A 23,047-nucleotide genomic window follows, 5' to 3' on the forward strand; every position below is an offset into this window, starting at 1 on the left:
TTCTACCTCTACCACGTAATGGTGTTAATCCTAGAGGACTTAGTTATTACAGATAAATGATATTCATATTTCTAATTTAAAAGATTAAAAAAATATGTACATGTGACTAATGATTCATTTTTAGGCTGTCTAGTTGCAACTGCTCTAACAGAAAAAGCAACTATATTTTATATAATTACATAGTTATTGCCTATGTTATGGTTTATACTTTGTGTTCCAACTTAAATTAATAAAACAATATCTTCTTGGAAGAAAGAAAAGAGGGGAAATTGTGTCCCTGTGCATATAATTTAAATTATGCTTGCATGTTTTTAAAAAAATTTTAAAATTGGATGCCAAGAAACTCCTTGCTAAATGTATATGACATCTTGTAATTAGGCATATTGATGTCTAGGTGAAATGAAGGAATTCACTTACTAACATATGCCATGATCCTGATTTAATATTGGGGGAGAAGGCATGTCCTCTGTTTTTTTTCCACAGAATGCTGCAGAAGATATGCTGACTGTGTGCTTGCTGAATGCCCAGACCATGGTAACATAAGAGCTATATTGGATATATGTTCTTGACTTACCTCAATTGTTAAATGTCCCAGGTTAGATAAATTGCCTAGCTTCAAGCTTTTAAACTTTGTGGGACAGAACATAGAGACTGTTAAGCTAGCTTAGGAAAAATTAATTAGAAGAGTTAAAATGACTCTTCTCCTTATTGTGCTCAGCTGACTCAACCATAGACTGGTCTAGAAATAATTCCAATATTGAAGATTCCAATTTTGAAGATGGCTAACAATCTTCAGCCAGCTGTGTTAATTTAACATATAGTCTCCACTTTTCCTGAGAAGTAACAGCTTAATTCTTGATTCACAAGGCTACCTCTCCCACCTCAGAGGCCAAGCCTTGGGTCCTTAAAGTTGTTAATTTACAACTAAATTGGATACTTCTGGGACAAGTTAATCCTATTCCACCTTTAACTCTTGACCTTGTCTGTTAAGCAGACTGGCTGTCTCCACCCAGGCTCACCTGGATGGAGAGATTACATGTCTGTTAAAGACACTTGCAGACCCCCCTGGCTTCAAAACTTACACAAGTGGATCTCCAAAGAGGGAGCCACATAGAACTCAGATCTATGTGTGTTTGTTTATGAACAAACATGGGTACCAGCGAGACGTGCGAGGCAAAGCACTGCATGGGGAGGTGAATTTCTGCTTCTGAGTCCCCAGGAAGTACACCTAATTGCATAGGGGTTAACGTCGAGAGGCTGTCCTTAAAATAATAAGGGAGCCTATTACCCCTCCTCTGAAAAAGACGTTATACAATATTTAAGAGGAATTACGGTCAATGCTTCCCCTCCTGGTTAAGGCCCGCCTTCTTATGAAGGATATTTATCCACTTGTTTTCTACCTCCTCGTGTTCAAATTAATAAAAAAAGGGAGGACATGTACAGAGCCATATTGGGGCAGTCTTGCACTTGGTCAGAGTTTGACTTTGGTCAAGGTTAACTTCTCCCAGTTAGCCAGGATCCTGCTCCACCTAGGGTGGAGCGCTCGTAGTAAAGGTTAAGTTCATTGTTCCTCCAGGTATAGGGATTCCTGAATTAAACAGGTGACCCACCCAGCTGCCGGAGCAGTCAAGACGAAGACCTCCAAGAGAAGCTAGACAACTTCCACCGGAACTCAGCCTGGAGTCTGGGGGGAAGGGTTTGCCCGAACTGTTAAAAGGTCCGGCGCCATTAAAGTTTACGGCTTTGATCAGTGAACATTGACTTGGCCGTACGTTCTTTTCGCCGCTCTTCCCTATGACCCCAAAATTCTCTCAACAGGTAACCCGGTTTACATGTGGCTGCGGGCAGCTACAAGAGATTGAGGCTTGGCACCAGGAAGAGAAGATGTCACAGTGCATCGGTGAAAGTGCAGCCAGTTGCAGCAGAAGACCAGCAGTTCTAGAGACCCCAGTACCATAGGACAACCACCAAGAACAGTAACAGCAGTGGAGTGGAAACATACGGAGCCTAGAAGGTAAGTTGTGTGTAACAGAGGGCAGACTTAGAGAAGTGACCCAAGCCCTTTGGAGGAGCCCAGAAGATCATAAGTGGATCCTAGTCATTGGACAGTTGGAGTTTGATTTTGCTTTGATTTGATTGCAACTACGACCTGATTTTTCCCTCTTGAAGTAAGAAAGTGTTGTACTGGAGCCCACAGCTGAGAGACATTGGATTTTAAGAGATTGGCTATTTTTAAAGGGCTGAAAATTTAATGTGTTTGAATCTGTAAAATCACTGGGACTTTTAAAGTTATAGATCTTGAGGATGAATAGGACAGGAAGGTTTGTGGCTTAATAGTGATGTGCTTGTGTGTCAGGTTGACAAGGGGTCAAGTCAGTTGTACTGGTTTTGTGTGTCAACTTGACATAACCTAGAGTCATCAGAGAGAAAGGAGCCTCAGTTGAGAAAATGCCTCCTTGAGATCTAGCCTTAAGGTACTTTCTCAATGAGTGGTCAATGGAGGAGGGCCCAGACCATGGTGGGTGGTGCCATCCCTGGGTTGGTAGGCCTGGGTTTTATAAGAAGGCAAATTGAGCAAGCCAGGAGAAGCAAGCCAGTAAGTAGCACCCTCCATGGCCTCTGCTCCTGTGTCAAGGTTCCAGCCCTCTTTGAATTCCTCTCCTGACTTCCTCTTATGATGGACTATGATCTTGAAGTACAATGCTACACAGAGAAATCTTGTCTCAGAAAAAAAATACTTTATATTTGTAGAATAACTGAGGAATATAAACAAATTTAAATACTGTTATCTTGAGTATTTTTCACTATGGCTGTGCTGTCTAAAGCTGATTTGCCATTTAATCTAGAAGCTTATGTCAGCATGGGGGTCAAAGCAGGTGGGGAAGGGAGTCCCTTTGCTTGCCGGTGACATTCACTCAAGAATCTTAATAAAATGCTTCGCATTTGAAAACATATGTCATCAAAACACAATAACTACTGCTTTATCATTTTGCATATTAGCCATCAGAAAGACATGGAAAGAAATCTTATAGAATTTATATATGTAATCATCTCAGCAGGATAGTATGTCCCAAATATAGGTCTATTTGAACAGTGAAATTCATACAAAACATGATTTACTAAATGTGTATGTTTTAAACAATCTATCTAATATGCTTATGTTTTCTGTCTCCCTGGTGTTCGTTTGCTCACTGTGATGGTTAGTGTTTTATTAGCTACTTATGCAACACTAGGTCGCATAAGGAAGGAGTCATACACAGATATAATATACTTTGGGCATATTCTCCATGTCCCCTCCTATTGCTTCTTACCTTTCATTAGTCCCCTTTGTTACTCGACAGACTCACTTCCATTTTTATGTCCCATATATACACACCATTAAATGTATTGGAAACTGTATAATTCCACAAAGAGGAAACATGTAACATTTGTCTTTTTGAGTTTGACGTAATTTGATTAACACAATACTCTCTAGTTGTCTACATTTCCCCGGAAAGGTCATAACTTCCACTTTCTTTGTGCATAGAGTTCTATTTTGTCTACATCACATTGTCTCTGCCTCCCTTGGGCTAACGCACACCTAAGTCAATTCTAAGACTCAGCATTGTGAACAGTGCTGCAGTAAACACGGTCGTGCAGGTGTCTCCATTGTGTGGTATATCCTGCATCTGCCACAGCCGCAGCCACACACTGACATTTCCATAAACATTATGCAGCTATTTCTACATGCATGTCACCAGCTAGATTTCAATATGCATTTACAGACTCGTGAGAAGTTTGATGCAGTCAAAGGCATAAATCTCAAACGTATATTTACAGAATTTGGGCAATTGATTGCAACTGGGGAAACTTTAATTATGTGTGATAAGATATTGAGACTCATGCACTGCCAGTGATAGGGATTGCACTAACTCACAAATAATTACACAAAACAGAAGGGATGCCAGCAGGGGGCACTCAGTCAACATGTGAGAGAAATAAACTGCTGAAATTCAAAATACCCAGTTCTTACATACCCTCATCTGCTTCTTTATTCTGATAAAAAAAATGTAACTAGAGTCACATAGGAAAGATAAGGTTATTAATCTTATTTATCTATCAATATGTTTAGTCGGCACAAGTATTATTAAAGCTCAGCTTTATTAGTATTTATTAGTATTATGTATAGTGAATGTATAGCCAATCAAATATCAACTGCCACAGTGTATAAAAGAACAACAGAGAGGCAGAAAACCTATGCATGGTGTACAAGATAGATTGTTTAAAAATACATATTTAGCAAATCATGTTTTATATGAATTTAGTGAGGCATGACCCAAGGATCTAGGAATAGTTGATAGCTATGTTTGTGTCTTTGATGTGTACATGTGTGCATTAGTAAGGTATATGTGCTCCTATGTGAAAAATCTACAAGTTTGCCTCTGGTGTGGCTCTCTGTGACTCCTCACCTTATTTTTTGAGGCAAGGTCTCTCAAGATCACTGTGTTTTGGTAGGGGCATGCCAATAAGACCCAGGATCCACCTGTCTCCTTCCATCAGTGCTGTGGTTATGGGTATGCACCACCAGGCCCACGTGTAGACGGATGCTGGGAATTCAAACTCAAGTTCCCATGTTTGCATAAGTGTCTACTGAGTCATCTCCCCAGCCCACAACAGTTTTGACTAAACCTAATATTTAAGCCACAACTGCAATGTTAGCCCAATATACAATACATAAATTATTCCAAAATACTATCAACAGCTCTCAGGAAAATGACATTGTCAAATAGCTCAATTATGGCATCATATAATATGGGTTAACTCTTTGGTTACTTGTACTGTTTAAAGGGTTCAACTACATTCCCTAGGGCTCCCTGAGTGGTGAGGACCAGAGTAATACACTGAGTTGCCAATGCCATGTCCTTGAAGAGAATATTGACCTTTTATTTGTCTCTTTACTTCACAGTTTCCAGTCATCCTCCACAATCACAGAACCAAAGTTGCAGGATGAGGCGACCATGGGCTCAAGTTCTGAAACCATGACCAAAATAAACCTTTCTTCCCTGTAAATTGATTGCATCAGGTATTTTGCCATAGAAATAGACGCTTACTGCCCAGTATTATACTTAGTTTTGAAAGTGTATCTAATTAAAGCAGCTCTACAAAGATACTCAACATTATTTCTCATTAACAAGTAAGCTCCCTGAATGTTTCTTGCATAATTTAAATGACCCCGTCGCAAATTCTCTCTGTTGTTGGCAGTGATGAGTAGTTCATCATTTTTCGTGCGTGGGAGCTAAGAAATATGAAAATACATGAAACTTGAAATTAGTGTGATCGCCATGTATTACCAACTCCTAGGGAAACAACAAGGTAATTTTACTTCTTGAGAAAATGTTTTTCTTGGCTTTGGCTCCAATACAGGCAGCTCGTTATAAATGAGGCAATGTATTCTAAGCGACTTCCTAGCCTGTAAAATTTGTCTTCTGTAAATATAGAACATAATTATGCCTGCTGTTCCTTTGGTTAGGTTTCCTCTAAGATGTTCCTGAGGCTACCGTAAATGGGATTGCTTCCCTGATTTCCTCTGTAGGTCTCCTCTACTATCTTTAGCCACTGTCACCTGTGTGTTCCTTCATTTGTCCTGCTTGGCCATATCTGCATCCTGTTGGTGACCACAGCGTCTAAGTAGAGGGAGGACGTCTTGTTCCTTTAACCGAATCAGTTCAGTATTTCTCACCCCCGGAGAATCCCACCCACATCAGGATCTGCAATAACAGGTCCTGCCGCACTCTCCAGCTGCCTGCCTTCGCTCAGGGCCGCTTCTTCATCTACGCCCAGCTCCAGAATCCTCCAGAATTAAGGAACTCACCCCACACATCACTCTTCAGCCAGCGTTTCTAATTTTTTCTCTTCGAACACTCGCTACACCACAAAACCTCTGTGCATGGTTTTGTGCTAATGCAAGCACAATAAAATCTGCCTTCAGAGACATGTGTGACTCTCAGGAAGAACTTTGCAACTTGGTCTCAGGGTTTGGGGATGCCAGCGGTGAGCATGGCCGATGTGATCTCAAGGACATGGTGGGCCATCAGACAGATGCCCCAACAGGCAGGAATGGACAGTGGTACCAGAGGCCACCAGATAACCAGGATACATTAAATGCACAGCTTTGTGTGTCTACTGAGAAAGTTCGTCTAGACAGAGGACCATGGCAATGTCTTTTAAAGGAAGGAAACTGCTTGATACATAAAACGTGTCTTCCAAGACTGCTTAGCCGTGCAGTCTCCTGCTTCCCAGCCTCTGGCAGATAAGAAACTGCTTAGCAAGTCCTTTATTCTAACACATCATCGTATTGTATTTTACTTCAATGGAACAATTTTCAAAAGTTTTGTGAACACTGTTTCCATCTTTTAGTGAAAGTTCCTTGAAGTAGTTTTCCCCTGGAAACTCTCTTCCCTGAATTATTTAGCAAGAGGGAAACACATAAAACTTAGTGTTCGATTTAAAGCACTCTTCAGTCCTAAGCCTGCATTCCCAATGGGAACTAGCCCGACTCTTAAGTATTAAGCTCACTTTCTGTCTGATGTCACACAGGGAAAATCACCACGTTGATGTCAGTTGTGCCTGTTACGAAGGTTCTACAGAATTATGATGCTCTGAAGCTTTTCTTTTTGAAGATATAATAGTTTTAAGTACTACAAATGCTTTTCACCTCACCAAGATTCTCTTAGTACGGTAAGAGCAAACATATATACACAGTGGTCCTTGCCTTGTACTGCCCACTAAGCCACATCTAAAACGCCTTGCAGCCAGCTTTCATAATTAACAGAAGATATTGAGGGGGTTTCCGGGAAAGAAAAGACATCAGTGGTTTTACCCAGCATTAGTGCCATAATATTATCAGGGCAGGCAAGTTATATACTGTTGCAAGAAATTGCCTATCCAATGACAGTGAGAGGCCTGTGATTGCAGAGAACAGAGGAGGTAGAGCTAAGGGTTAGGAGGTCAGAGGAGATGTAGGAGCTTAGGAGAGAAGAACCCTTGGCAGAGGAGAACAGAGGAGCAATGGAGTCAGATGTTAATTTATCCAAAGGTTAGAAAGTTGGAATAGGACTTTTAACCTTGTAAATTGGCATCTTGTGAGTTTTATATACATAAATACAGTTGGTTAACTATTTAAGAGTCGTGCTTTACTGGGTACTTGGAAGGAATGGGTGTAGGGCTGGAGTGCAGGACTCCCACCGGAGAGTTAACTGAGCCATGGCCGAGTGAAACGGCCCTGCACAGGCTAAGTGGCCTCACAGGGCCTGAGAGTTTGCGGGCCTAGAGACCTACTGCTCAAAGGAGTTGTTGTCTGTGACAGTTTGGGCAATTAAGGTCTGGGCGCCCCCACAGAGAGGGGTTGATGAGGTGGTTCTTTTTAATTAATTCCCGTTACAATACACAATAACGCCATGGCAGTACAACTGTCATGGGGCAGCTAACCACTTCCTGATTGGCATTTGAAGCTTGCTGCATGGGAGAGAATTTCATGTCTGGTCCTCTCTAATCCTGGTCAGAAGTGTGTGGCTATGAGGATCATAGCCCCCAAGTTAACACTTTCTGTTTTTATTTTTTTGTTCCAGAGTCATGCCCTCCAGCTGCCTTTTAAGTATTTGTGTTTACACCACCGACACAGGCTGCTCTCAGTCACGTTGAGAGAAGCTCCTTTGTGCAGTAGGCAGCAGTCAGAGGACACATTCACAACTGGCCATGTGACTTGGTCCCCACGACAACTGACATCCTTTCTCCTTGTCCTGGACCAGCTGACACCTCCTCACACCTCCTCACTGTGCCCTCCCCGTTGTGGTGGGATATTCACAGATGTGTTGTGAGCGCTCAGCTGAAGAAAATCTTCCATGCCAGGTGATCCCTACTGCTTCCGCTGCCAGGTGATTGCTGTGTACACCCCCACACCCGTGGAAACTGTTTGAAGTGGCAGAGCATCTTAAACAGGCTTGGACTGTGAGGCCAGAAATGTGCCCGTTATGGCCTTTGCAACCTTGGGTCCCTCAGTGTAACCATGGTTTGGAAGGCTCCAACACAGCAGACAATGGAAGTGTACCCCAACTTGAGGCCCCATGAGTCACTTTGGAACTGTCAAGATACTGGAGGTGACCTTTCAGCACTTGGAAGCGCGAGCATGCGTTTGACATGTGGTTAGCAAGTCAAGAACGTGCCATCTGACAGTGTCCCTTGCAGAGTCCCCGAGAGGCACTTACATTTTGCTACTGAGTGAAGTTTCCAAAGCAGTTTCTCATTAAAACCAAAATAAATTCCCAGAGTGAGAACTGTAAATGCTAAGCCTTGCTTGGCTCTCTGGCTCCTGATGCCCCTCCCCCTCTAGACACAGATGCTGTCTGACAGGAGATCTGGTCCACTTCTTGCTCCAAGACTTGTTTTTCTATCTTTCTCTTTGCATAACCAACCCCTACTTACTGCAGGAATGTCAGGCCAGCTGACACCCTTTCTTGTCCTGGAACAGCTGATGTCACTCGCACCTCTTTGTTGTGCCCTCACAGGTGTGGTGGTTGGGTATGCTTGGCCTGTGGGAAGTGGCACTATTAAGAGGCGTGGCCTTAATGGAGGAGGTGTATAGCCTTGGAAGAGGGCATGTGTCCCTGTGGGGGTGGGGCTTTGGGGTCTCATATGCGTGCTCAAGTCTGGCCCCAGTGACTCAGAGCCTCCCCTGGCTGCCTGGGGATCAAGCTGTAGAACTCTTGGCTCCTCCAGCACTATGTCTACCTACAAGCTGCCCTGCTTTGTATAATGATGATAATGGACTAAGCCTCTGAACATATAAGGCAGCCCCAATCCAGTGTTTGCCTTTGTAAGAGTTGCCTTGGTCATGGTGTCTCTTCACAGCAATAAAATCCAAATTAAGACATATATTAAGTGAAGTGATATACATACATATAGTTATTATTTTACACTCCTTCATTAAGGTATCCAGTTCAGGCAGTTATGGGAGTAGACATTTTGCAAATTGGTACAGAATTTTGAAGATGATTTTAGGGTGTTTGGTGGAATCAGTGGAGCACTTACAGAGAAAGATTGGCTCTATGTAATCTCTCATGGGCTGTACTTCTCCTATATCCTACTTGCTCTGCCTCAAATGACATTATATATATATATATATATATATATATATATATATATATATATATATAATTATTCAAGTTCAAGGTTGACCTGAGTCACGTATGACCCTGTCACAAGACCAAAAACAAAACCTCTCCTTTCAGACACTGATTCCTTCCAGTTGGTGGGAATATGGAGCAGGTGAGAGTCCCCTCCGTATGCTGGGTAGATGCTGGTGCTGCTTCTACCTGTCCTAAAGCACATGATCTGTCTAACCATAAGGAGACATCCAGTTTGAGATGTCACTCATGCTAAGGCTGAGGAACCCGGCCGTGAGGAGCGCAGAAATGGACCCACACTCTGGAGACAAAGCTTCAGCATTCCTACTGAGGAAATGAAGTCAGAACAAGTCTCTCAAATACCTGAGAACCATTAACGATGTGAACATGTTTGAAAGACGTCTGACAATACTGTACAGAAACAGAACATGTGGAAATTCTTCCCTAATTTCTTGTCAAAACCAGTCCCATAGAAGTCATATGATGTAGTTGACCTGTGACCACCAGTTACCGTATGAACCTCGAATGGGAGTCTGGGAATTAAAGGACAGGGACGAGAGAAGAATGGAGCCAAGACAACATTCTGATCAAAGCTCAACTTTACTGCAAAGCAGCAGGCTTATAAAGGCAAAACCCGCAAGCCCAACTCCTAGACGTGACTGACAATGTAAATCACCTCATGCCGGCAGCTAATGGTATAGGTTTCCATTTCTCAGAACAGGTCTCTCTTATCAGGAAAAAAGCAGAACTCCCAACTCAGGCAGGGAAATTCCACCAAGTGCTGTGATAGCAAAAATAGTCGATGCAGCATCTCCTGCTATGCAGGTCAAGGCAGAACCTGCACAATATGACAATATGACCACCAAAGCTTGTGATTGCTTCTTCCATTGAAACTCAACAGACGTATCTGAATGCCTGCCAGATAAGAAGTAACATTTCAGCTAAGTTCTACTTGGTGACATGACCCTAACACCTTGGAATCTTCTGTTTTCTCTGTCTTCCCTTGCCCCCTCAGTGGACTCAATCCCTCTAACACAGAGTGTGTTTTACATAATGAACCACTGTCACACTACAGTCCTGGTTCTTCTTTGGTGTACATGAAGAGATCCCCCATACAATGGGTGTGACCCTCCTGTTTCCATTCCTGGCTCTGAGCACAATGTTGAAGGCCCAACATCCAGACATGTGTGTGACTGGATACGTTAATTAACACTTGTTTGGGGCATGCAATCCTTTCTGCACACTCTCAGAGCCTGCCTAGGATGAACTCTATAACTGTAACTCAAATACATTAAACAAAGTGAATTTCTGCTTCTCGTCTCTCAGGGACTACCATGAGCCTCAACGCTGTTAACGAATGATAGGTTCTAATATAATTTATTATAAATATAATGAAATGAGCAGCTTAATGTAGAACATACCATTTAATATGTATAAAATAGCTAAAAGCAAGATATAATCTGAAGTTGGAAAACTTTACTTTCATGTGGATTTATCATGTAAGTTTGTTTGTACATCAGATGTCTACACGCATTTTAATTTTAATATCAGACAGTCCTTCATTGCCTTGTTTACCTTTAAGCCAAGTTCCAAAGGAGCAGATACTAAGTATTGGACCTGTTGGCATAGGTTTGTGTCACAGGATTTTCCCTGTCCAATTACATGAGTGCAGAGAAGGACTGTGATTGGACAGGAAAAAGTGGGTGGAGCAGAAAGACGGGAAGAGAAGAGCCATGGCCACTGACTGAACCCTCGTGGCAATTTCCAGCCACAAGTAGCTAAGTTTTCACAAGGTTAGAAGCATTGGGATAAACCTTTATCATTATCAATTGGCTCTAAAATTATTGTATTGACATCTTGTAAATTGTGATTTTATTGATACATAAATCTGATTGGTTAATTAAGCTTTAAGAATCTTGATTCTACTGGGTAATTAGGTGATGAGGTGGCAGACAGTGGGGTGTGTGGGATGTTGTGTGGAATGTTGTCTGGAAGCAAGAGGTATCCAGGACCTCGCCGGAGAGATGGCCTGCAGGGGCAGGCGAGTTGGTGGGTCGATTTTTTAATATTTCCTGCCACAGGCCAGTAATCTCAGATACTTAAAAAGTGGAAGCAGAGTGATTCTAATTCCAGGCTCTGTCTTGGTTATGAGCAAATTCCTGAACAGGGTGGGCAGGCTAATGTTCAACCTCAAAATTAACAAAATAAAGAGACCTGGAGGTAAATTTCAGTGGTGGAGCTCTTAGTTAGCATGTATTCACCTCTAGTACTGAGGAAAGTAGGGATATAGACAGACAGACTGGCAGGCAGACAGACAGACAGACAGACAAATATATGGTAGATAGATGATAGATAGATGATAAATAGATATTAATAGTCCAGTTTAGATAAGATTCATGGGAAAGCAAGACTGCATTTGAAATGAGATGAGAGGAGGGGGTTCGAGTTACAATTTTATTTTTATAAACAAAAAGATGTTGTGATTTTTGTAGCAACAAGAATCTTAATGTAACCCAGCCCTGTGGCCACAACGTGAAGCTGTTTTCTCCTGAGATATCTGAAAAGCAAGCTTAGACACACAACTGGCCTTTCACAGACACACAATTGGCCTTTCACAGACACACAACTGGCCTTTCTGGTAAATAGAAAAACTACAGGGGCTGCTTGTTACCCAGTAGATCTTGTCGTTTCCAGAATAGCCAGACTTTTTCCAGTGTTTATTGGAAGTTGGTAAGAAAAGTCCACTCACTCACTCAGAAGATACCAAGCACCTTTTACTGAAGTTCTACAAAACTCATCCCCTGGCCTCATCAGCAGAATGGCAGCTTGAAGAAGCAGGATTCAGGCAAGTGGATACCATAATGTAAAGAACTGGGCATAATGTTGCAGGCTTGCAATCCCACCATTCTAGACACTGAGACAGGAGGATTACAAGGTTAGCTGAGGCTATACAATGACATCCTATCTCAAAAGTCTCAAATGGGAGGAAAATGCATCTATGAAGTTTCCCAACAAGAAGCCTGAGAAAGCTGGACGCACACCTGGGTCCCATCCACATCTGGATCCACACATGGGTTCATCCACATCTGGATCCTCTTCCCATGAAGCCAAAGGCAAAGCTGTTTCTCTAACATATGTTACAATTGTTTTTCAGAGGTACTGTCACAAGCGCTGCCCTACTGTGCACCGGTTATGGAAAGCAAACTTCACTTCATTAAAATGTTGGGATCCCAGGCTTGGAGAGGTGGCTTGGTGGTTAAGAGTACTGACTGCTCTTCCGGAGGTCCTGAGTTCAAATCCCAGCAATCACATGGTGGCTCACAACCACCCGTAATGGGATCTGATGCCCTCTTCTGGAGTGTCTGAAAAGAGCTACCGTGTACTCACATATAATGAATAAATCTCTTTTAAAAAATGTTGGGATCTCAACCGACCAAGGGAGAGCTGGAGCCTCACCCCCCCCCTTTTTTTTCTTTTTTTTGGGGGGTTTTTGTTTGTTTGTTTTTGGATTTGGTTTGTTCGAGACAGAGTTTCTTTGTGTAGCCCTGACTGTCCTGGAACTCTCTGTAGACCAGGCTGGCCTCGAACTCAGAAATCCGCCTGCCTCTGCCTCCCAGAGTGCTGAGACTACAGGCCTGTGTCACCACTGCCCAGCTGGAGCCTCGCCCCTAACACAGAAGAAGGATGCAGCATCCCTGCCCCCGGTGCGATGAAGCTCCTCCCCCCTCGAGCATGCGTTCCCTCAGCACATGGAAGCCATTCACCTGCATTCCTGCTTTGCTTTATGACAACAATCCTTGGAGCTCCCCTGATTGGTTTCCCGCCAAGAGGCAGATCTCTCGCCTCTGTGGCAGTTTCTAATATCAACACAAGCAAATCACAAGCAGTCTAGTTTCTTAGGGATGGTGCGGTGGAAAACATAACTAAGGACTGGCTTCTCCTTCAGTGTGATCTCCCGTTGGGATCTTCCTACAGAAGGACCCCGGGAGTCTGTGGAGAATGAGGTAGGATTGCGACAACAGCAAGCTTGCTCCAGCCCTCTTGTAGGGCAAGACTGATGGTGGTTTGCAGGTCAATCTACCTAATGTGATCTATCGGAATTTCGGTCAACAGTGTGCAGTCAACAATTCACCTGTTCTAAGAATAGGCTGTCCTGGGAACAGGCAGAGGAGGCAGATTTAGTGGAGAGAACTCAGAGATATCCTAGACTTTAAAAAGCTCACATGGGATTGATTTCCAATGATTCAGTGGGCTCGGGAACCAGCTGATGGGCAATACAGAGCTAAATGGGTAGAATTAAAGATAATGTAAATTCCACAAGGCAAATGCCAGAAAGTCAAACTTTGTGTTGTTTGTATATCTGTCAGAAAATACACTTGAGGTAAGTCACATAGGATAGTGCACACAACCGTGGATTCTCCATTTTAAAACACTGGGGGCAATGAATGCCTCACTGTGCGTTTCTGCGGGAATCTGATTTTCAGACCAAGGCACAAAGAACAAGACCCTTAGCTCTTAAACGCCAAATTGGATCAACTTATTTCTACCTTAGCTCATTATTCAGGATACACATCTTGAAGGGGGCATAAAAAGAGAGAGAGGAGTTTAGGGAATGTGGCGCCGCATGTGGGAGAAGGGGGTGCCCAGGCGGGCCCATGCCCAGGCACCTCTTCCCCCTGAAGGACCCCACACACACAGACATGGTATAGAATAGAGTTTATTCAGGGCAGAGGATGGGAGTTAGAGAGGCAGAGAGGCAAGAGAGAGAGAGAGAGAGAGAGAGAGAGAGAGAGGAGGCCAGCCATGACCACGTGGAGAGAGGGGGGAGGGGAGGAGAGCCCAAGAGGGGCAGAGAGGAGAGAGTGCCAAGAGGCGAAAGGGGTGAGAGAGAGCAATGAGAGAGAGAGAGAGAGAGAGAGAGAGAGAGAGAGAGAGAGAGAGAGAGAGAGAGGCAAGTAGCCCTTTTTATAGTGGGCCAGGTCTATGGGGCAGGGCATACCTGGCTGTTGCCAGGTAAGTGTGGGGAGGAGCTTAGACAGAATGCTAACCCTTCTTATTACATATAACTTATTCTTTCTGTCATAACTAAGGATAATGCCAATGGACTCTCTGGAAACAAATCACTGACTTTACGTCTGGCAACAACTGTAGTGGCCTCAGGAGGCAGCAGTCGGAGCAATGACGGTCCAGGCTCTATGCTGGAATTTGGTGACATACTCCAGTCAATATTGATTTATTCCCTTGACCTGAGACTACTGTGCCAGGCAGATGGCAATTCGTGCACGAAGAATTTAGATTTTTTTTTTCCCTGAGATATGTAGGATGAACATTTCAAACTGCCTTGTGTGAGATGTAGAGGGAGAGCTAGGGAAAGCTCTCTGCTCTGGGGAGATAGATGACTCGCATTGCTTTATACATGAACTCTCAACCACCATCTAACCAGGAAAGGGGATTTCTGTGTGCACAATTTGGGCCACTGTGCAGTCATCCTTTCCCAAAGGAAACAGACTCTCAGACCCAGGGGTCCCAGGTAGTGCCAGGCGTGCCTATCAGTCAAGACCAGTTTTCTGTATTGTTTTGGAGGTTGCAGTCTCCCTGTAAGGTGACTGACTATCCTGATGTGGCAACGGAGAGCAATGAGGCAGTAGATCATCAGACAGACGCGCCCCTACTATGGCTACTTCCAGTCATCTTGTGTAGAGAAGACCAAGACCTCGGGATTTTCCTCGTGGCTCACCCTGAGTTTGGGTCTGCATAGCAGCCAGCTTGAAGCCCAAGCTTTTTTAGATAGGAGAGGTCTCTTTCCAGTGACATCTTACACTGAAGCAAATCTTATGACCACATCAGGATAGATGGCTCAGAAGAAGGTTCCCACTGTCCTGTGAGCTGCATCAGCCTGCAGTGTGGAATCAAGGGTGAGCCTGCTCCCTCCCACGGAGCTGACCCACATGGGCAGAGGCCTGGGTTTGCTGGGAAAATCCGTGTGGACGGGACACTGCGAAGCTCAAGGGACTGACCTGGTTTCGAGGAGAAGGAACTCTCAGCATCTCCGAGCCAGAAAGTCATTCCTCGCTTATCCAGAGCTGCTTTCTTTACCCTCTGATCCGTATGCTCGCTTCTTAGCTGAGCTATCTCGCGAGTGGTTGTCAAGAGCTAAGATTCACCACATCTGTTTGACTTGGCTTTCCTCTCCAGCTCACAATGAGAAACATCTGTGCATTCAGTGTGAATTGCTTTCCTCATTTAGTTCTGAGCGGGTCAGTCAAAACAACAATCATCTCAAAATCTGACCTGCAGAAACATACGAGGTTTCTCAAACTTGTTTTATTAATTCCGTTTCTTTACAAACCAGCAAATGAGATCGGCCAACTGAAATGTGGCCATGGCCCTCAATACTGAATTAGTTCAAGTAGGAGACAACAGGAGTGGATTACAACCACCAGGCCCCAGAATGTCTGAAGTAGACATTTTAAATGGGAGCCAGGGTCCCCTGTTTAGGATTCTGTCTTTAACGCAACTATGGCTGCAGCTAAGAATAATCATGTCTGAAGATGGCAGCAAGCATGCCCTAAGGGAGCTGGGAGACTGACACAGAAACTGCTCCCGGGGCCCTCCACTGGGAGCTGGGCACTGGCGGTGTGTAGTTCCTGGCACTTCCTTGCAGGATGTAGACTGTCAGCAGTAAACATTATCAGAATGTTCAGAGGCCACATAGGGGCTGCAGCCCAAACTGGATGCTGTGGTTGCTAGGGTGTTTTGTTTCACTTTAATAAAGAAAGCTGCAGTCCATACTGGTAGTGTTTATATTAGGCCTGTAATCCCAAAGACTAGGGAAACCGAGGTTCAAAATAAAAAGCTCTACTGCCTTGGCTATAGGAAAAAAAACCAAGGCCTCTGAGTGAGACCATTGTATCTCAAACTAAAATAAAGGCACTATTAGGGTATTTGCCCAGCGTGTATGAGGCCCATTGAGAGAAAGAGAGAGACAGAGACATAGACAGACAGACAGACAGACAGAGCATCCGTTCCCTCCCTCACAGAGCTGTTCCAGTGTTCTAAATCCCATGTTTGATTTAGAACATCCTATGTTCTGCATTTGAGAATGAAAACATTCTTGCCCTTTCCAAGTAACAGTGAGAGTTACCAAGTTTAGCTGATTTAGACACTGGGAAATCTCAGTGACAAATTGCAACCAAGTATCTGTCTCACTTCTGAATCAGTTACAGATGCAGAAGTTTGGAAGCTCCACAAAGAAAAAGCAATATTGCTTTCTCTTTTGCATGTAGGAACTGTAAACATGTATGTAAATTTATGAGGGTTCTATTTGAATAGAAACAATAGACTATCACGGGTTTTGCTAGATGTTACTGCAGTAGTTTCCCTCAAGGATTCTCCACCAGGACATAGTCTTGTCTTTCCAAATTCCCTCCATGAAATATATGTGCATCTAATTATCCTGCATTTGGATATGTCTTCGCCATCAGAGACCAGGCAATTCTGAGTGCCAGAGAAAGCAGGGGCTGTGTGAAAACCAGGAGGAATCAGTGTCCTGCCTTTAGCTTCTTTGTGTCTGTGGTGTGAACATTCATCCAAGAACCTTCTTGGCCAAACCAATATCATCTGGGTGAGGTGGAATGCGTGACACCCAAAACAATCCTGAAAACTCAATCAGGGCTCACCCCACCATCCTTCAGCTCGGCGAGCTACTGGAGAACCAAAGAACTCCTACGGATCTGTCACATAATGAAATGGAATCATTTGAGTCCATATAGATCATAAGCCAAAGGAGGTCTGTGTTCTTTTCTTTTTTATTCTACGCACCATGTGTCTGGTTTTCTCGAGTCAGGCACCACCGGCAGGATGTGTCTCCAAGCTGCCAGACTATTCCCCAGAGCTTCCCTGTCTGCAGTAATGCTTCTGTGAAATCAAATCCAATATTTCACTTGAATAAATATAATTGAACAGATGCACAGGAAGGAAAAATTGTGATAGCAAAGACACCCCACTGGGATGAGATCAGCGGCAGTTCCAAGACTTCTGTTATTCTGATGGAAAGAAAAAAAATCAAGATGGAAGGTTGGGAGGATGGGGAGGGAGGGCACCAGAGGGGAGGATGGCGGGGTGTGGGGGGGGGGGAGGTGAACCTGATCAAAACACATTGCGTTAAATGCTCAAAGAATAGAATTAGTCCCCAGCACACACTGCAGGGCTGCTGAGAAGGACTCAGTCTTTCTTGGGACTTGGAGTTGTATCTGCTATGTCCATGATGCTTATGATTTGGCCAGGAAAGAATTTTCTTCACCCAGTGAAGTCCCTGAGGTTTGTCTGTAGGTGAAAGAAAGATTCCTACATTCGTCACAACCCTGAAGTGTTCTGATTGATTCTACCCGGGAACGTTCTTAACAGAGATAAAATGCCACGTTTAAAGAGGAGACTATTGTTTGTGATAAGCTCTAACACGTGATCAATCACAAGACTGCTTAGTCCCAGAAACAACTGAGCCTTTCAGTACTGGCTCCAGTATGGATATGTATATTTAAAGTAGTATTTCAAATAATAACTGACTGTTTTTGAAGAGTAGTAAGGTATTATTTTAGAAATAAATGGCTATTGCTGATCTTTTCGCTAAGCACGAGCATCACCTAAGCATGAGCAGAAGCAACCTAGTTTCTTTGTTTAGACGCCGATGCACATTTATATTAAGTAACTTTAAAGATTTGTTAAAGAACTGAGATTCTTAATTTCAATGATTTTCTTCAAAACAACAACAACAACAACAACACACACACACTTACTTGAAGAAACTAAGCGTTGAGAGCCCGGTGGGTTATCAGTGGTTAGAGTTGGCTTTTGGCAGCTGATGAGATGCAAACCAGGGTCTCTGGGAGATCAGGAATTGTAAATAACAAAGTCCCCTCGCAGAGCCAGGGAGGAGAAATGTCAGGGAGAATCCACTCCCATAGGAGCTTACTTGTGGTAAAGGTCAGAACCAAAACTGTACTGGCTGGTTTTGTGTGGTGTGTCAACTTGACACAAGCTGGAGTTATCACCGAGAAGGGAGCCTCCCTTGAAAAAATGCCTCCATGAGATTCAGCTGTAAGGCATTTCCTTAACTAGTGATCAAGGATAGGAGGGCCCACTGTGGGTGGTGCCACCACTGGGCTGGTAGTCCTGGGTTCTATAAGCAAGCAAGCTGAGTAAGCCAGGGGAAGCAAGCCAGTAAGCAGCACCCCTCCAGGGCCTCTGCATAAGCTCCTGCTCTGCATGAGTTTCAATCCTGACTTCCTTTGATGATGAACAGCAATGTGGAAGTGTAAGCTGACTTAAACCCTTTCCTCCCCAACTTGCTTCTTGGTCATGATGTTTTGTGCAGGAATAGAAACACTCACTAAAACAAAGACTAGGAAATGGTTCTACATAATCTGTAGCTGAATTCTACTTCTAAGGACAAGCAGGAATTTATCTATAAGGACTGGAAAGTCTGCAGACTCTCTAGCCATGAATGCCCTTGATGCGGGCATTTGTGTTGAATTTAATGTGTTTAACTTAGCGAAAGCTCTTGGCCCCATGAGCTTGGCAGACGCTACTCTACCACAGCCCCTCTGAATCCATGCAGCACAAGCTAAGTTGTGCTCAGGACTCAGTCTCCTGTGTGTCACCCAGAGGTGGTCCATGTTTGAAAGATGGTGTGTATGCATTGAGTTAGATTCCTCAAAGGACTATGGTTACCAAGGCAACTGCATGAGCTAACTGATACCCAAAGTGTAAAGTCTCTGTTGTCCAGTCTGGGAGGTAGCACAAACAGAGAAAAGAAGAAATCTAGCAAATACCCAGAGTCTCAAGGAGGAACCACAGTGGCTTTAGGCAGCAAGCTACTGGTGTATACTGGTAAAGTCACAGGTGCCATCCTCCTCAGAGTGGACAGTTTTGGCTAATGGCACTGGTCAAAGAAGATTCTACAGTAATGAGAGTCAAGCATTGTGGCAGTGTTGTAAAGAATTGTGACACACACACACACACACACACACACACACACCCCACCCCCAGTGACTCCTTCTCCTTTAAAACTGAAGAGAGCACCTCAGGCTGGAGGTGTTACTGAAGCCCCAGCCATCACAGATGTCCTCAAGAAGAGTCAACACAGCCTGGTGGTAGTGGTGCATTCCTTTAATCCCACACTGGCAGGTGGATCTTCGTGAGTTCGAGGCCAGCCTGGACTGCAGAGCGAGTTCCAGGACAGCCAAGGAAACTCAGAGAAACCCTGTCATGGGTGACAGGGGAAAAGGAGAAACAGAAAGGAAAGGAGAAGAGGGGAGAGGAGGGAAGGGGAGGGGAGGGAAAGCGAGGAAAACATAGGAGTTAACACAGACTGCATCTTGTTGAGTGGCACTTGGAAGACGGTGGGGGTGGAAAGCTTTCTCCCATGACCACTTAGCACCAGAAACCAAAATCTTCAGCCCTCCAGAAAAGCCAAAGCAGATGTTTTGTGAATTGACACAGTTGGCAGAAGCCACACATATTCAGATTCCCACACAGTCACCAACTGACATAGCACTTTGTCAACATTTCAGTCCTCTCCCTTACCATCCTCTCCCTCTTCTCCCTTCCCCTCCCCTCCTCTCTCCTCTTAACTGGAATCTTACCACTTTGTGGAGTCATATCAACGGTTAGTTCAAAAATGAATGTTACAGCCACTGGTCAGATGATACACTGGGCTTTTGAAAATAAGAAGGAGTGGATGTTACATGCTCAGTGATGACCATGTGAGGTAATGCCTTTCCTAGGCTTGGCCATTCCAGCATCATGCTGCCTACAACAAAAAACATGCAAGGTTATCAGCTATAGTATTGCATAACTAAAGTCCGGTCAATAGTAAGAGTGAATAAACTTGACCACATTGGATTTCTTTTAATCAAGAGGGGGAAAAAAGCTGACGTTGCTCCCACCTCCTGAATGCCACAGTTTTCCTTCCACGTTTTATTGAAATTTTCTATTTGTGTCGTTAACATTTAGATTTTGGTTAAGTGGAAAACTAAGTTAATGAAACAAATGATCTCACACTTTTTTGAAAAGGCCCAATGATGAGTGCATAAACTTTCTTCAAAGGGACTACGGTTTCTAAAGCCTGAAAACCAAGCTTCTGATAAAACAGGCTCAGTGGTTAAACACACAGGAGTCTAAGTTTGTTCCTTTGTCCCCGCCCTTCCACATTAGCTTGGGTAAATTAATTAAGCAGGCTCCCTGCTGGGCTGTGTCCTCTGCTCATTACACCGAGTCTGTTCCCTCTCTTCCTGCTGACACTGACAGACCAGGGACCTAAAATAGATCCTAATTATTTTCCCGTTACCCCTCAGTGTTCAAAGCTTTGCATGGCTGTTTTGACTCTGAGACCTCATTAACACACAGCTCATTAAAGCCACAGAGAATGCATGAATCCACCAGAACAAAACTTTGAGGTAAAGGAACAACGGATGCAAGGTATAAGCAGGAAATAAATATTAAAGATGCCATTCTAACTCTCAGTACAGAAACCTGGGAAACAATGCTGCTCAGACAATACAGTAGGTGACAGTGGCTTCCAGGGTGACAGGGCTTTTATCCATTGCTGAAATCTTCACATTAGGGTGCCCAATGACGGACTTCGGGCAGACAGTTTTCTTTGCTCCTCTTCCCAGTGCAGCCATTTTAAATCTGCACTCTGGGAGGCAGAGGCAGGCGGATTTCTGAGTTCAAGGCCAAACTGGTCTACAGAGTGAGTTCCAGGACAGCCAGGGCTATACAGAGAAACCCTGTCTCGAAAAACCAAACCAAACAAACAAACAAAGAAAAAGTGTGAACCACCAGAACGTGTATTAAATCTCTCCCGTTCTACTTTAAAAAGAAGGAAGAAAGAAGCAAAGAAAGAAACACTAGAAGATATTTTAAATTGCCAATAATATTTTTTAAAAAATGTATCTATTTATCATGTACACAGTGTTCTTCCTGCGTGTGATGCCTGCAGGCCAGAAGAGGGAACCAGATCTGGTTATAGATGCTCATGAGCTGCCTGCCCTGAGCCGCCATATGGATGCTGGGAATTGAACTCTGGACCTCTGGAAGAGCAGCCAGTGCTCTTAAGCTCCGAGCCATCTCTCCAGCCCTGTTAAAAATATTTAAATATTTAAATATTAAAAATGAGTGAACTCATTAGCATACGTCATGATAGACTTTGCCAAACATTGAATTTACATTCAATCTCTTTATAACAGTCCTAAAAGATTTGAAAGACAAATACATATTTCTTACAGAGAAAACTCAGATCCAAGGCCAACAGTGGTTATTCAAGGTCACATCTCATAAATAGGAGGAAGGGAGACTGGTCTGCTCTCCGGAATCTAATCTCCTCCCCACGCCTACCTCCCAGTCTCATCCATGTTAACAGGATTTTTTTTCCTTAGCTAATTTTTTTTTTAACATCTCCGACAGATTTATTTTTTTTAAAGGAATGACTTAAGGGAGAAAAAACTGGAGTACAGAAGTATGGACTAGAAAATAAATACAAATGTAAGCTGTTTTACTAATTTTATAACCACAAACTTGTACAGAGAATGATGCCCTCTACAAAACACAACAGATTGAGACAAGGTTGTTTCCTTAGCAAGGCTGAAGATTCGGTCTCTGGTGTTCGAAGTTTAGGATGCAGTCCTTGGTTTTGAATGGATCACTGGGAGTTTGGCACAGTCCATGCTTTTAACCAGATTTAAACAGCAGAATGGCCACCTGACCCAGGTAGAAGTAGATGAAGTGTTTGGTTTCGTAAGTCACGTAACTACCGAAGTTCCGGCCCACAATGCAGTGCCAGGTGGGGTGGTACTTCTGGTCAAACTCCTTCTTGATATGGGCCGCAATATCCTTCTCTACGTTGTATCTCTCCAATGCCTGGGTAGCGCACCTCACCGAGTCCTGCAGCATCTCTTCAGTCATGTCTGCATTTTTGATCACCGCCTTCCGGTCGCACATGGTTACCGTGGAGCAGGGGCCAGCCGGCCGCTGCGAGCTCCCAGGGAAGGTGCTGGTGCCACTCAAGCGGCAGAAGACTGCCGGTCCAACCCAAAGCGGAGGCGCATCTCTTAGCCAAATATTTAACTGTGCTTGCTACGTTTTCTTTATCCATTCAGGAGCCATTTGGTATGTGGTTTATTTGGTCACAAAAAGCAAAAAACCGCCTCATTTCCATCTCGATGTGACTGCACAATTACCCGCTGACCCTCCTGAGGGGAGAGCTGTACCCGGAAGACCCTGGCTTTTCATGAATCAGAGATTCACATGTGTGAGAAAACGCAGTGGAAGCAGCAGACGTGTTTCGTATGTGGTGATGCCCAGGCGCAGTGTCGCTTTTCTCTCTCATAGTTTTTAAGCGTCTTTAGAGAAAATGGACTCTTGGCAAGAGACGTGAGGAAGAAGGAACCAACTGGGTGTGAAGCCTTGGCCACTAAGAATTTCCCCGCCAGTGAGATTGGCTCTACACACGCTGACTTCTGCTAGCTGAGCTCTGCATGCCTCGCCCCCATAAACATGTTTACACTGCATGTCTTTTGAGTGAGCCTTCACCACAACTTTGGTTCAGAAGCAAGAATAGCCTTTTCAACTCTGCACACAGTCCAGGCAGCAACAGTACTGTGAGTACCAAGAGCTGTGAACACAGGGGTAAGTCACCTTCATGCAGAAAAAGTAAGAGGCTCCTTGGGGGCTCTTTGTCTCATTAATAAGAGAATGTAAAGATGGACCCACATTGAAGCTCAACGACGATTTAGTTAGTGTTTAATAGAGAGAAAAGCCAGAGTAGCAGGAACTGACCCTGCCCCGCCCTGCCTCGCCCCACCCTTCCCCACCCTGCCCCGCCCCAC

The 23,047-nt window shown here is 44.0% G+C and overlaps 1 protein-coding gene across 1 annotated transcript; it reads right to left on the bottom strand.

Annotated features, from left to right (window-relative positions):
• Positions 1–21,889: 21,889 nt before the first annotated feature.
• LOC127666779 (dynein light chain 1, cytoplasmic-like) lies at positions 21,890–22,222 on the bottom strand. Its single transcript, XM_052159736.1, has one exon. It carries the CDS (start codon positions 22,158–22,160, stop codon positions 21,891–21,893), a length of 270 nt encoding a protein of 89 aa, XP_052015696.1. The 5' UTR covers positions 22,161–22,222; the 3' UTR covers position 21,890.
• Positions 22,223–23,047: the final 825 nt, after the last annotated feature.

The sequence above is a fragment of the Apodemus sylvaticus genome, chromosome 16, assembly GCF_947179515.1.
Source record: "Apodemus sylvaticus chromosome 16, mApoSyl1.1, whole genome shotgun sequence".
Lineage (NCBI taxonomy): Eukaryota > Metazoa > Chordata > Mammalia > Rodentia > Muridae > Apodemus > Apodemus sylvaticus.